Source organism: Catharus ustulatus, chromosome 1 (assembly GCF_009819885.2).
Source record: "Catharus ustulatus isolate bCatUst1 chromosome 1, bCatUst1.pri.v2, whole genome shotgun sequence".
NCBI classification, from domain to species: Eukaryota; Metazoa; Chordata; class Aves; order Passeriformes; family Turdidae; genus Catharus; species Catharus ustulatus.
In genome coordinates, this window is record NC_046221.1 from 24400856 (window position 1) to 24416407 (window position 15552).

Below are 15552 nucleotides of genomic sequence, written 5' to 3' on the forward strand. Positions count from 1 at the left end.
ACTGCAAAACGAAGCATGCCACAAGCACAGGAGAACAGACAGGCAGGTCACATGCTGGCACCAAGAGCTTGTCAAATCCTGGCTCTGCCTCTAGCAGTCAGCACACCATGGTGGCTGTCTCACATGGATTCATTTGTCCAGGGCCAGCAGGTCAGGCAGAGCAAGCAAGCCAATGTAACGGCAGTGCCACAGGCCCTGTGCAAACAAAAATTAGAAGCAAGGCAGCAACACGTGCTTTCATATCACAAGGCAAACTATGGCTTCAAAGGAAGCAGGGACAGGAATTGTTGTGACTTAGTGTGAACTGCATCCTGCTAACACCAGGCCCCTGATGGCAAAGGCAGCTCCAGCTACACATGGGTAGCACGTGCTGCTCTGTGGCAGGTGACACATACATGCAGGAGAGGCTGTGGCCACCTCCCTCCTCACAAAGTTAGGACTCTATCTAGGTCTTTGACATCTGCAACACACAGACGAGCAAGTTCTCTGCAGCAGTCTGAACCCTGCAACGGAGGTATGCTTTTCTACAGAGGCAGTGGGGACCTGCCTTTAGGCACTGTGACTCCCTTTTGTTTTCCAGAAATCTACATATCAAACTTCTTGCTGTCTCATTGACATTTTTGAGGGCTCCTCTCACAGCCAATTATTTACTTCATACAAAATAGTACAATGTCTCAAACGATGTTATGTTTTGCTCTGCTATCCTCAGCTTTTTTTAAACTCCAGATACTGTCCGTTCCTATAGGTCTGCTTTCCACTTCTGTCATGCACATTTATGGTGTTTTATTACATATAAAGAACATCTAACAGCCTTGATGACCAATACATACGGAGAAGTGCTAGTCTTAAGCTGTTGAAAAACACAAATATCCGAGACGGCTTTGTCCTATATAGTTCTCATGAGTATATATTGTCTTTATGACTGACCAATGGTAGCTAATTATTAGACTCCTTTCCTGCACAATCAAACACAGAAAATTCAGTAAAGGCTGCCTGAATCAAAATGTCTGACTAGACACTCAATTTGGAAAAAAACCTCCCACACTTGGGAGCTCAGCAACATGAATCACACTTAAAGCCTAGTCTTCCCCCCTGGCTCTACAGAGTGCACCAGTGTCCAGGAAAGGATCCCAGGAATTTAAATACCGTTTTGTAGCCATTTTCCTATGAAAGAGAAAAGTAAATAAAAACACTGTTTAGTTGTATTATGAGTCAAGCAAAAGTACACAGAGATTCCCCCAGCCAAACTCTAGGCAAAAAGCAAAGTCTCTCCCAGCCAAGTTCCTGCAGAGGGAAGCTGTGTGAAAGAGCCAGGAGACCCTTTCAAATGGAAAGTCTTTGGGCAGTGTACAGCTGGCTCTCCCTCTTCAGGCTAGAGAGCAAGGGGCATGGATGACATTGCTCTGCTTCTCTCCTGTTCTCTGGCTGGTGGAGTGACTGCTAAAACCAATGTGCAGCTGGGGATGCCACCAAGGCACCCCTCAGGCTGCTCTGGCTTCTCACAGGTATGAACTTGTCTTTGAGATGCTCCAGAGGACACAAAAGTAAGTGGTGCACGTTCACAGCAAGTGGCCAGCAGCTGTGCCCAGCACAGCTCAGATCCAGATGTTTCTGCTGCCAGCTGCATTTCCAAATGTCCATTGCAAACGCTACGATGTTAATACCAAGGACTTAGAAATACCTACATCATGACTGACATGTTGTGGTCTTTCGCTTAACCACAAGCTCTTTTCCTCTGACCTCTGGCCAGACTAATTCAGATTGTCACAGACTGGAATACTGCACCTCTAAGGAATGGATATATTTTTACGGACTTTGTGCTCAGGGGGATTTCAGACTAGTGTTGTGCCACCTGCTGTGAAGAAGCTAAGGGAAGCTCTCCAGGAGGAGACCTCTCTCATGAGGTGCCATCTGGGCTTGAGCTGTGTGCAGCCACTGGCTGCCAGCCCAGAGTCACCCGTCCTGGTCCCTTGGCCACTGCCTTGCCTGACATGATCCCACACCTGACCCAAACAGTCAAATTAAATTCGGTCAGCTAACACCATTTCTGTGGGGCTTTGTAGCACTGCTTCGGGGTTCCCTTCTGGTTGTCAGGGGTAGTGGCAGTTTTTGGTTTCTATGGTTTATCAACGGTTTCCCTTACCAACAGATCTATTCCTCTGACTGAAAGTCTGGCACAGCTGGAAACTAGAAGCAAAACCACAAGTGAATGGCCTGGCACTCACCACTCATCTCCAACCACAAACCCATACAGTTACTGGATTTGACTAACGGCTATCAATCACCCCAACTGCAGACAAACAGATAGCAACTAGAAAAGGCCTGAGGGAAAATGTGAGCTAAAAACCAAAATGGTATTTTTCTTTTAATGAGATGATGCTGTCTTGGAAACACATTTATTTCTTACTTGATAATTATTGGAATTACTCTGACTGTTTGCCCTTCTCTCTATTAAAGTGTGTTTGTCCTTTGCCGAAAACCAATACAAATTCTGCCTTGGAGGTCAGGTTAAACAGAAAACAATCCTCATTATCCAAAAAACTGGAATAACATAAACAAGTGCAGTCTTCTGCTTCCTTTTATGTTGTTTCCTTAAGTGTGAACCAGAATGTTATTGTTGTTCCATCAGATCACTAGGGTCACTAAGTTAAACTGTGGCTTGTGTCCATTCAGCTTTAAAAATACTTGGAAAAAAAAATTCGTAATAGGCTGGCCACTTATCTGGAGAGGAAGAAAAAGATCCCATTTTATTAGGTCTAGTTTGGGAAAATGATCAGCCTCCCACACACCCCTATGCACATGAATGGCAGAAGAATAAAGGATAAAAAGTGCAAAGCACAGAACTTTGAATGCTGACAAGATCTTTCTAAGGAACAAGCCTTCTCCCAGTACAGTTGGTCTGGACTGTGGTGAACTTTTACAGCACTTGCAACTTAAATCATTCTTGTAACAAAACAAGATAATTTCCAAAAATGGCAGAAACTAACTCGGGCCAGAATCGTACAGTACTTTGGTTCAAAGGTTGCAAATTAAGTTGTGTAGCTTTTACAGTTCTAAGCTGCAACATCCACCATTGCTTGTTAGAACAAAAGACAAAACAGAAAAGAAAAAAGTTGTTATTTTATTTCTTTCTGCTACCAAGATCTAACTGTAAACAAGACACAAGTGAATGATTACACTTTGGAGCTCTTGGTCCACTAGATAGGTTGGTTTAAGGTTCACTGGAAAACACCAGATAATGTGATTGTAAAGTCTGTGTTTAAATTGCTGTGTGATAAAGAGAACAGTTCTCTCTTAAACCACATTTAAAATGTTTGGCAGTTTATATGGAAAACCTAACTTATAAGCAGCATTCATGGCTGTACTTGCTCAGTTGCTTTTTGCCATGTCTCTACTGTCTTGGTTCTATTATACCTTCCCTCCCAACATCCAGTTATGCATCCTATTTTTACTTTTGTTAACAGATTCCTCTGCTGCTGTCTCTAGTTCTCTCTTCTTTCCAACCTAAAGAAGACTGAAAATATATTACAGATCTTTTCTTTGCTTTTGAAAAACATTTCTGAAATGTGTTGAAAATAAGAGAACATAGCATAAGAAGGAAAAGTTAAACTAAGAACTGAAAAGAAGTAGAAATTTTCCATATGGAGAAATACAAGATCTAGTAGGCTGCATAGCCACTGTGCCCACTTAAAACAGTGAGGACTAAATGATCTTTTAGAGGCTCTTTATTATCTTCAGACCCTCTTTTCAGACTGTGTTCATAGTACTGGTTTTTATGTGCATAAAGGTAAAATAAAACTGATGTCTTCACTACTATCAATCAGAGTTGTCTTTCTTTCTCATGTTCAGTATGGCCAGGATTTCATCTGCAATATCCTTACTCACAGCAAGAAGTTAAAATACCTGTATGTTGACAATTCACAATGGTGTACAAATAAAGATAATTTTAAAAAGACAAGGAATATAATCCTTCCCTTCAGAAATCAGGCAAATTTTTATCAACTGATTTCAGTTTTAGACAGTTCTGTTTATGGTGGTTTATATGAATATGTAGTCTCTCTGTTCTGCTCCTGTCCAAGCCCAAGTATCTGCAGTCACCTCAGTGATGCACTTGGGTTGCAGCAGGAATACGTCCTATACTTAGAAAAACAAGCTCTATATTCAATTGCAAAGTATTTTGCTAATAATGTTTCAGTATATGATACTTTACTGTTGATTACAGGCTTTAAACAAATGTTTCTGCTTTCCCAGTGGTTTGGATAATTGAATAATATTAATAGAGATAAAATTTAAGTAATGACATACGGTTTCTTAATCGGAATTGAGAGTCATTTAGCATAAATAGCCTCCCCATTGGGTATGCATTTGCAGTTACAGATTGATTATTCCTCAAGACCATTCAACAGCAAAACAACTCATCGTAAGGAATGACTAATCCAGGCTATGTCAGGAGTAGAGGACACAATACTTCTAAATTTCCAAGCAATTCTCTGCAATAATAGCATTTCTGTGAACAATTTTCCCCAATGTCCACTGTTCTCTTTACTTCAATCTCCAGATGAAGAACACACTAAGGCCACTGAGAACCTGTGGCTCTCTGTTGAACACACGTTGCCAGATGTATGCCTCATTTCTTTTTTGAAAGTGCAACGTTAAAAGCCAGTATCTGTGAGAGATTAGCACCTACAGAACAGCTAATTCAGACCAAATGAGCACACGATGAAATTGATGCTAGTTAGGACAGACTCAAGGAAGAACTGGACTGCAGATCTCTTCCTAGAGAAAAGCTGCGTGTCCCGTTCAAAGCACCAGGGCACTGCAAGCTCTGTTACAAGTTATCACTTTGTTGCCTCCGGTAACAAATGAGAGTTGCACATCATTCTCTCGATAAGGACATGCATACAGTAGCTCACATACTCATGGCTTGAGTTCCTTTGTAGCTACCTTTTTGTGTGTGTGTTTGTGTGTTTGGTATTTTAACAGACAGGTAACAATAATCATACCTTCAGAGTGGCTTAAATTTGGGCAAATTTAATTTACACACACTCTTTTGCTTGTGCAAGGCAGCCTCATGAAGCCCAGAAGAGAGACTGCTAATTCCACCCTTAGCGTCAATTCTCAGCTGACAGTTCTTCATAGTTCCCACATACACTGCAACCCTTATTTTGAACAAAAGTCTCACAGTCCTGGGTTTATGTCATAGATGAGACAGCTGAGAGCTCGTACAGCATCACTGAAAGAAGTGCAAGGTGTGGAGGCTGGGGACACCACTATACAACACCCTCTTATGCCCTGCCAGCTTGCAGCACCTTCTTTTACAGCGATCACTTCAAGTGCTGTACTGTGCACATTAACAGAGGATAGCTTTGTCACTCTTTGTGCCATTCTGTCACACTGAATTGTCTCTGATGAGGTTACAATCCCCTCTGAAGTCAGGGTTAATTTCAACAGTGATTTCAGTGAAGTCAAGACTTTTCCACATGTTCCTGCTAAAAAGTTAGTCTTTTCACTCAATGGCAAGAGTTCAAACTTCTCAACTTCAAGTTGTGGAGACAGCTTAAAAAAAAAGTGTTTCTGTTACACTTGGCTATTTCTTTCTGCAACCGCTTGATCATCTTCATCCCGCAAAGCATTAACTTAAACTTCAGCTGCTGAGCTGAGTCTGCTGCTCTTCTTTGCTCACGAGTCGGGTAGAGGTACAAGTGAGGGGTATATTCTGAGTGGATCCCCCTTCTCACAATCACAGGAATATGTATGGTTGGAGGAGACCTTGAAGATCATCCAGTTCAACACCACCATAATGACTCCTGAGCCATAGCCTCAAGTGCCACATCCGTCTCTTGAACACTTCCAGAGACAGTGACTCCACTACATCCCTGGACAACTTATTCTAATGCCTGACCACTCTTGGACTGAATTTTTTTTTAATAATACCTAATCTGAACCTTCCCCAGCTCAGCCTACAGCCATTTCTTTTTGTTCTTTCACTTGAGACACGGCAGAAGAGACTGGTCCCCAACTCACCACAACCTCCTTTCAGGTGGTTGTACAGAGGAGTGAGGTTGCCCCAAGTCTCCTCTTCTCCCCAACAACCCCAGTTCCTTCAGCTGCTTCTCATGGGACATGTTTTCTAGACTCTTCACCAGTTTCATTTCCCTTCTCTGGACACCCTCCAACACCTCAATGTCCTTTTTGAAATGAGGGACCCAGAATGGAACACAGCACTCAAGGTGTGACCTCACCAGTGCTGACTACAGAGGGACAATCACTTCCCCAGTCCTGCTGGCCACATAATTCTTGTGGTCTCCTTCCACAGACCCATTCTACCTGGTTCTGTAGTTGACACAGGAAAGCACATGCAATGGATCTGATGACTGCACTTCAAACTGTACTAATAACTTACAGCTTGTTTGGAAAGGGGAATAAAGATTTACTGTATTTTAGTGCTTTAGATGATTTACAATTACTCAATACTCTAAGACATTATAGCTAAGAATGAATCTGTGTACTGCCAGTTTTTTAAAACCTGATGTTTTATGATTCTAGGCAGCCTGTAGGTCCCAAATCCAGTGTTCACATCACCAGAGCTTTGATATTATCACATCTGTATACATAATCTAGAACAACAAAGTCCCTCCCAAGCTCACATTTTCTCTACACACAACAATGGAAGTCCTTTAATTGGACAAATTTATACCATTGAGAGATGACTTACACGCCAACAGCTTGTTTCCCTGTGTCTGCTGTTTGCATCCACCAGGGAACTTGGCCCACCATAGGTATTCTCGTAGAGTCACACATCTCTTATCTGCTGTTACAATTTTCAAGCACAGTTGGTCATGCAATAACTATCTCATATATATTAGGAGCTGACAAAGTAGGCTGAAAAATGTGACAACTGCTAAAAACATGAGTTCATATTTAAAAATGAATAAATAATAATGTCATACTATTTGTGCCAATCTTGCGGCTTATGAGTTTCTGGGACTGAAGACTTTACCAACAGCAGGCTGATGAAAACACCATGGAGCTGGTGCATGAACAGTCTCAGTAAGAAACCCATGTGAATGGAATTAATTTTCCTCCTGGACAGAATGTAGCTTGTTGCACTGAGATAATAATGTTTTACTTTTGTTTTGGGGAGGTGGAAAAGGGCTTTGGGAAAGGACTGTCTTTCCAGTTTTGGGTTTGAATTGGTGCCTGTAAACATGCAGTCACATGGCCACCCTCTAGAGTGTGACTTCTTCAGCTTAACTGGGCTGTGAATATAACAGAGGCTACAAAAACTAAGTCTCTTCTGATGATTTTTAGCTCTGTATTTATTCCAAAGGGAAACAAATTCAGTTGCTTGTTTAATATTACAGTTAAATGTGTCTAGCTGGAATTGTTACATAGATAGCCTGACTCCTGAGTCCCACATGCACACCTACCAACCTCCTAGACTGCAAAGCATTGAAATTATACAGGAGCATGGTTTTGAAAACTGGGCAGGTATAGATGCACTAAGAATGAAACACCAAACACTATGACATTTGTTCTCAAGACTGCCTACCCAGAAGAGAATCCAAGACTGGTGATACAAGTTTTCTTTTACAGAGCATTTTACACAGATCTGAATCTGGGATTCTACTCTTCCTCCCCATTCACCCTCATTCACCTGGATTAAGTATTACCTAATTGAAACAACAAGACATTCTCTTTTTCCCTAAAACACTGGTCATGGCCTCCTGCTGAGGAGCTGCCCACACTCCTTGAGCCAGCTGAAAGTTTCCAGACAGAAACGGACACTATTCCCATTTTTGCCTTTCTCTTTAATGAGGTGTTCACCGAGCAGAAAGCGCAAAGCCCTTTCCTACCAGCCTGGAAAATGCTCAGCCTCAAAGTGTAATCTTTTTATAAGTAATTCAAATCTTTATCTAAACATTAATTAAAAAGCCAAACGATGTCCCCATGCCCTAAGGCCCCTGCCAATTGTGCCAGCTGCATCTCTGAAGGACTCTCTGATATGGTAGCAAGCCATAGCATAGCTTACAATTTCCCCTACTGGTTTTTACTACCCATGCACCAGAACTTTTGAATCACAAAGAAAACAGGCACTATGACAAACACCTTTACTCTTCTGTTACATAATGACACTCTATCCAAACGTCTAGAAGTCACTGCAAACTGCTTAACTACACAGTAAATTTAAAAACTCAAGTTGTCATACCAGGAATTTTTGAAGTAATGCTTTATTTTGGGGGTGCTGTCATCAGCAGAGCACATGGATAGAAAAGACACACAAAGCAGAAGAGTTTCTGTGTACATAATGTACACCTAACTATTGAGCAGTTTATTGCTGATCTGTAAATACAATAGGATGCTTGGGAATCTAACTGAAGGATTTGCGTTCATCTTTGTAGAAGCCTATAAATCAGTACCAAAACTAAATGTGCAGTTTCAAAATAACTGTGACTTTATATAAACCTCAGACTGCGGGAGGAACAGAGCTGAAAAGAGTAATTTGTTCAGCTGAATCAGCCAAGACGAGAGAAATGTTCAAATTTACTCTAGGTGTGTCTAGACACAGATAGATTTATTTACTTTTTTTGCATCCAAGTCCTTTATACACTTCTGTGCATTTTGGATTTACAGTAATTTCACAACTATAAGGCTCACCCTTTTGACTAAAATTTTGATAGAAACCCAGAAGTGCGCCTTATAATCCGGTGCACCTTATATATGGACAAAGTTCAGAAACTTGCCAACCTGGAAGTGCGAGCCGGGAGAGCCACGGGGGGAGCCGAGCTGCGAGCCGAGCTGTGGCAGCTGCAAGAGCTCTGCCAGCCACGAGAGCCGTGCCAGCCGGCACCAAGGGCGGGCGGGAGTGCCGGGGCTTGCGGCACGGGGAGGATGCCTGGGGTTGTGTTTAAAGGCTACACCAATCTGTGAAAAATGTTTGCAAATTGAGCACCTGCTAGTAAACCCCGTGATCGTGCGATTCTATTACTAATTTGTTACTTTGTTGCACGTGGATCCTCGCTGCAAAAAAAAAGTGCACCTTATAGTCTGGTGCGCCTTATATATGGACAAAGTCCGGAAATTTACCGACACCCGGAAGTGCACCTTATACTGCGGTGCGCCTTATACTTGTGAAATTACTGTATTTCTTAAATAAATACTTGGCTTGCATTTGCTTTAAATTGTTTTAGGTTAAAGATGATTTAAACTGAAGTGCCATCCACTTAAAAAACACAGTAATCTGTAATACAAAGACTGGATCATCCATACAGAGCTCACTTTTCTCCTGAATTTCTCCAGGTTTAAAGCACCCTCACTGCATTTGTGACAGCCTACAAAATTCCATTTGAGCAAACTCAAACTGTCCAGTGTCTCATCGACATAAACAGGATTCTGGTATGTTTTGTGATGCTCTGCAGTGTTTTATTATGAAACTCCTCCCAGTGAAGTCTCTGGGATATAAGAATGCTACGTTTCTTAAAAATGACAGACCTTTAAGAACTTTAAAAGAGAAAGCAAAAGAGAGTAGGAAAAGAAGCCAGTAAGTACCTAGTAGGAAAGCAAAACAAAAAGGTTGTTTTAATATCAAACCCATCAATGCCTATCACACAAAGATTTAGCTGCATTCTCACACTCTTATCCTACCAACACCAGTGGAAATACAGATTGGTGATTACCCAAGGGCACTACCACTTCCCAGCAAAACTGCCGTTGCATTTATTCAATCTTTTGGATATACTCCATGGAGTTTGTAAAATTTTACATTTTATTGCTACCAAGGTCACAGTAACATGGACTTTCTTTTGCAATCCATCAGAAGAATCCGAAAGACAACACAGATCATGCAGAGAGTATTGCAATGCTAACCCACAGGGCCACCATTCAGGGTTGTTTGCTGTAGTTTTATGGTAAAACCTTGAGAAGAGTCTTCCAAATCATGCTTGTTCACTGAAGCATGTAGAAGTCATATTGTTTGCGATGAAAGAACATAGTACATACAGACTTGGCAGATTCCTGACCTCTGCAGTTTTTGACAGTCTCCCAAATGTAAGACTGAGAATGTCAGACTGACCCCACATCTGGCAAGAAAAATAGAAGTCCTGGTTTTATCTAACTCTGGTTCAAATCACATTCATTTCCATAACAAAAAAAAAATACTGATTTTGTAGTATTAATGTAATATTTGCCTTTTTCTATAAGTAGAAAATTTAATTTGCTGTGCGGATTTGGAGATTCAGAAAAGCTCATACACTATTAAAAGAAAAAAGGAAAATTAAATTGGTGGAGTTTGCATACGCAGTATTTCTTATATTAAATGAAGAGGAAAAAGGTTTTGAGCATGTAATAAAGTTCTGCATTCATTTTTTGGCCTGTATTACTCTTACTGCAAATGCTAAAATGAAGCTTTTGAATCTGCTATTTGAGTCAGAAAAACATCAGCAGCTTAATACTACTGTGAATATGTTGGTATATGGGCTAAGACTAAATCTTTAAAAATTTGCAATGGAGAGTTAAGTGATATTCCTAAAATCCTCATTCTATTTTTCCTCTTGTTTTCTGACTTCATTTCTGAGTCAGAGAGGGTGGAGGATAACTCTACCCAGGCCATTTTACCAGGCAAGAAGCCCAAGAAAAATGACTTTTCCATATAGCATTAATAAGTAGTAAAATCCCAAAGTTATTTTGAAAGACTTCAATTAGTATTTGAACTTATTGTACAAATTACATAGTTGTTTCTCAAGGCCCTTATAGCATTGCATCTCCGTGTAAATTGTACTGATTTGGGGTTCTAGGCCACCCCAGTATATATTTTTCTTTCACATTTTCTTTCTGTAAATCCTTTGGCTTCACCACAAGTGTTACAAAATGCTACACAGTTTCTACATGGAGATCACCCAGGTGATGACAACATGCAGTTTTCGCCTTCAGCTCAACCAAAATGCAAGTGATTGGGTTAGCATCAAGACAGATTTACCCTGCTAAAATTCTTGCAGGTTTGTTCCTCTCCCCACCCTACATGGTTCTACCTGCACATCAGTGGCTTTCTGCAGGCAAATACCAGTACATGAGAGAGACTCTTGAATTCACAACTCACCTGCATCCAGCTGCAACACTTTGTAGTGAGAAAGCTCTGATTTCATATAATCAGCTAAAAAAACCGTTGTTTATCTGGGGGGGATGGGGTTGATTAGATTTAACATCTCTGTTACCCTACTCTCAGGCTACATAACTTATCGTTAAAAAATCCTACCTCTAGAAAACAACTTTACAGCAGCATATTAAATCTCAAATGTCCCAAGAGCAGACTACAAGCAAATACCTGATGCTTCAATGCACAAACTGCAGAGGAAGAAGACACTGCTGACTACAGTGCCCTGCCTTCCTCAGGGTAAATTCTTTCCACAATCCAGTTTTACTCAAATTGATCAACAGCCTCTCTCACTCAGTTTTATCTGCATTTGGATTCAGTTTCAACCAGAATACAACAATGCTTATGCAAGTTTTATCAAGAGCTGAGACCCCCATCAAAAGACTCTGAGATAGCTCCAAGTATGAATTTCAATGGGCATTCATATTTGCACTGAAACTAAAACATCCTACAAGGCCTTTCCAATATAAACATGATTTGATGTACTGTAACAAGCATTATTAGTGCACATTTTTTCAAATGAAAATCATGAAGAAAATAAAACTGTATTTCTTACTTTCGACGGAACATTTCTGCAAATATGCAGCCAACACTCCAAAGATCAACTGCTGTTGCATAACTGGACTGAAGCAAGACTTCAGGAGCTCTATACCACAAAGTAACAACCTGCAAAACAAAAAGGAACAGAAAAGAGAGTGCTTAGCTGCAGAATTACAACCTCTTAAGTGCTGTATGTACAGTTTCCATTTAGATTAATCTATACTGTAAAAACTCATATATTAGGGCCAAGCAGTTTAGCCAGCACAAAGAAAAGGGTGTTTTATGGAAAATCTCAGTATCCATAGCTGCAGTGATGATGACTCAGGATATGAGGTCATTTCTCGTTAAGAATATTGCAATTGGGGGTACAACAAAACTGTAGTTTCAGAGTACAGCACTGGTGTGACAATCACAGTACAACACCACACTACCAGCAGCTCCTTGAAACTTCTGCAGCTTACAGACCCCAAATATTTTCCAGTGGAGATCCGGACTCACCATAGGGCAAATTTAAGTCAATTGAACAAGGCCTCGTTTCCGTAACTTTTGTGGATGTAGATGTAGCCACAAGAGCCAAAGCGGAAGCAAACAAGCCAGGGAATACTGTCAGTTTACCCATAGGACACATCAGAATCTGCAGCATGTCTGTTCTCAGCCCCTTATGGTTTATGTACTATTTTCTATAAAAGAAATTGGTTTAACTCAAGTGCATGAGTCAATTAGGGTAAACACGTTTGACCTGCCTCCAAAGTTGCCTCTGAAGAAACTGAAGAAATTATGATTTTTAAAAAATCAGTTGGATATATATTAAGTCAAACCCTTCTCAAAGCTGTCCCTTACCAAAGGCATCAGTGCTGCTACTATGGTTTCCGTGCACACAAATTAAATTGTCAGTTTTTAACTAAGCAACACAGCACAAGGATTCCTGCCAGATTCCTGACCTCCAGGTGTGTGAAGGAACCTTCAGCTTCCTTCCTTCCTTCCTTCCTTCCTTCCTTCCTTCCTTCCTTCCTTCCTTCCTTCCTTCCTTCCTTCCTTCCTTCCTTCCTTCCTTCCTTCCTTCCTTCCTTCCTTCCTTCCTTCCTTCCTTCCTTCCTTCCTTCCTTCCTTCCTTCCTTCCTTCCTTCCTTCCTTCCTTTCCTTCCTTCCTTCCTTCCTTCCTTCCTTCCTTCCTTCCTTCCTTCCTTCCTTCCTTCCTTCCTTCCTTCCTTCCTTCCTTCCTTCCTTCCTTCCTTCCTTCCTTCCTTCCTTCCTTCCCTTCCCTCCCTCCCCCCCCCCCCCCCTCCTCCCTCAGGTGTGTGACTGTCTCTGCCCATGTGCTGCTGGTCACACCAGCAGTAACTTCTCTCACACTGTATGTTCAAATGACACACTCTTTCCCACGAACATATGCCACATAAAGCACCTGTTTTTAGGCTGCTCTTGTCCTGGTGATTATGTCACAACATGTTGTAGGGACCCAGTGGGAATATTACTGGCACTGCTCCATCACTGTACTTTGATAAGTCCTGCTCACTGGACCCATAACAGAGATGGGACAGTTTATATTTATCCTTTTGTATCCCACAAGTAGACCAAACACAGATGAGGCTGACTGACTCTTCAGCATATTTGCAGAAGAATACAAGGAGCTTCTGCAGAGTCCTGTGTGAGCTACTACTTCACTAGAATAATCTCAGAGCCACAGAGTACTCCACTCCTGAATACAGTTATAATCCAGCCATAACAACATATCAGCTAAGTGCCAATATTTTCTTACTCTGTGCTATAATTTAAACCTCTGACTATTATTGTGGGGGCTGGCAGGGTCTCTACAATTACTGATTTTTTCTGCAACAAATATGAAGATGGGAGATGTAACATTCAGAAGCAGCATGAACCCAACCAAAACTCTGGGAAAAGAAAAAAAAAAGAAAAATATAGAAACAAAGAAAAGTATAAAAATGAAAATAAATTTAGAAATTATGTTAACTAGGATAGTGAGTTCTGAATTTCAAGACCAACACAAAGAAATGTGCAAGAATAGTGGTTTTTTTCACAATAACAATGTAACTGTCTTCTAAAGAAAAATGACAATGGAAGTAATCAGCTGAATTTGCTGGTCAAAGCCAGATGAAACAAAGGGAAATACAACATTTATTACAATCATTACATGCCCTGACAGCCCTTGGATCCAATGAATGGCTATTGAAGGGACGTTCATGGATATTTGCAACAGTGGTCATATTTGCTAACAGTTCTTTCAAACACTTTGATGTTTATTCATAAAATTTGTCTAGGAAGCAGTTCAATAACACAGTACAAAGTACTGCACTGGCAAGCTACACTTACAGATAGCCATCCACAGAAACAGATTCCTGTGTGCAAGCTGGTGCTCCGTTTATCTTGTTCCTGATTTGCTACCATACCAGTGATGGTTTTATGAAATACTTCTCTCTATAAAAACCAGAGAAGTTTCTTCAGCGAGTCACTCCAATGAAAGATGACAAATATAACTGGAAGTCAGGGATTCTCTCTGGAGATGCCCTGTCTGAATCAGATATAATTCCTCCTAAAACACGTTATTTTTCCTAATGCAGATATATCTCTCAAACTGAATTATGCTTTTATTCGTGCAGTACATTGGTGGAAAAGCTTACTGAAGTAATATTGCTTTGAGAAATTAGATATAACAATTTCAACCAATTACACTTTGTGAATGGCTGGGTGTAGTGTCAGGAGGAAGAGCTGTGTGATCTCTCATCTGTGGGAATACCACCAAACCTCATGATTCCTGGTTTGGGGTCCACATGGCTCTTCTCACACAGAGCATAAGGATGACTTATTTTCCTCAATCCCACAGGCCCTGCAACATTAGGGCTCTGCACTCTCCTAGGCAAAGAACTGGGGGATGCATGGCTGTGGACCATATGCCCAAACTGAAGTCCCTTCCAGAAGAGCGTGGCACAGGACAGCTGCTCCTTTCCTGAGTGACGCATCACAGCTCCTGCCCGCGTCCATGCTAGCTCAGGGGAACAGTGCTGTTTTCAGACAGCTGCGGAAGTGTGCAGCACTGTGGCTGCTTCTCCCCTCTGACTCCTCACTGGCAAGTTCCCCAAGCATTTGCACCCTGCTATGCTCCATGCATGCATACACAGGGGACCGGGAGATTTTATTTCAGTAATCTGGAAAGTTAAACCTGCAAAATATATGTTTTCCAAAAGACTAACAATTAATTTCAGGTAATGCCTGACTGCATTATAGTCAGAGAAGAAGGAAGTTGAGCTGATTTGATATGCTCTGTCATTAATGTGTCATTATAAAAGTGATCAAATAACCTTTATGGTTGGAAACATGCAAGTCTGTGTTTCTAAATGTCAACCTGAAGGGGATCAAAATGTACTAAATGTCAATTTGCACAGAAGTAATGCCACAGATGACTCCTTTTGTGGTCAGGGTCTTCTCCTGAAAAGCACAGGATGATGTGTATGATGCAGTGGTTTCAACAGTTTCACACTCTCTCTTACCATAGAAACCAAGAAAATATTTTTGGACATTCCATTAACATTTGCAGAGAAGTACAAATGAAAATTATTCTGAACACAGGATACGATGAGGCTGAACAAGCAGGTCATCACTTCCTCTTTAGTGTGGTTCTGAGTGAAAAAATGCTTTGCTTAGGTAAGTCACACTAGCAGGGAGACAAGCACTTAACAGAGCTGCTTGATTAAGTCCCATTTTAAGGATGAAAAAAGATTCAGTACCTGCATCAGTACATCTCACTTAAATTCTGTCTCTCCTGAAAATCTGGCACATGAAATGCAGCACAATGACTGCTCTGTAGGAAAAGGATTCATGTTCACATGCTGATGAAGATCCTAAAT

General features: G+C 41.0%; 1 protein-coding gene across 2 annotated transcripts in view; it reads right to left on the bottom strand.

The window, feature by feature from the left end:
• The window catches only part of CDK6 (cyclin dependent kinase 6), a 133865-nt gene that overhangs the window by 23398 nt on the left and 94915 nt on the right, over positions 1-15552 (bottom strand). For both annotated transcript variants that reach the window (XM_033060866.1, XM_033060872.1), the window contains exon 5: positions 11706-11815. In XM_033060866.1, the coding sequence (XP_032916757.1) occupies positions 11706-11815 (110 nt within the window). The remainder of the gene's footprint in view (positions 1-11705; positions 11816-15552) is intronic.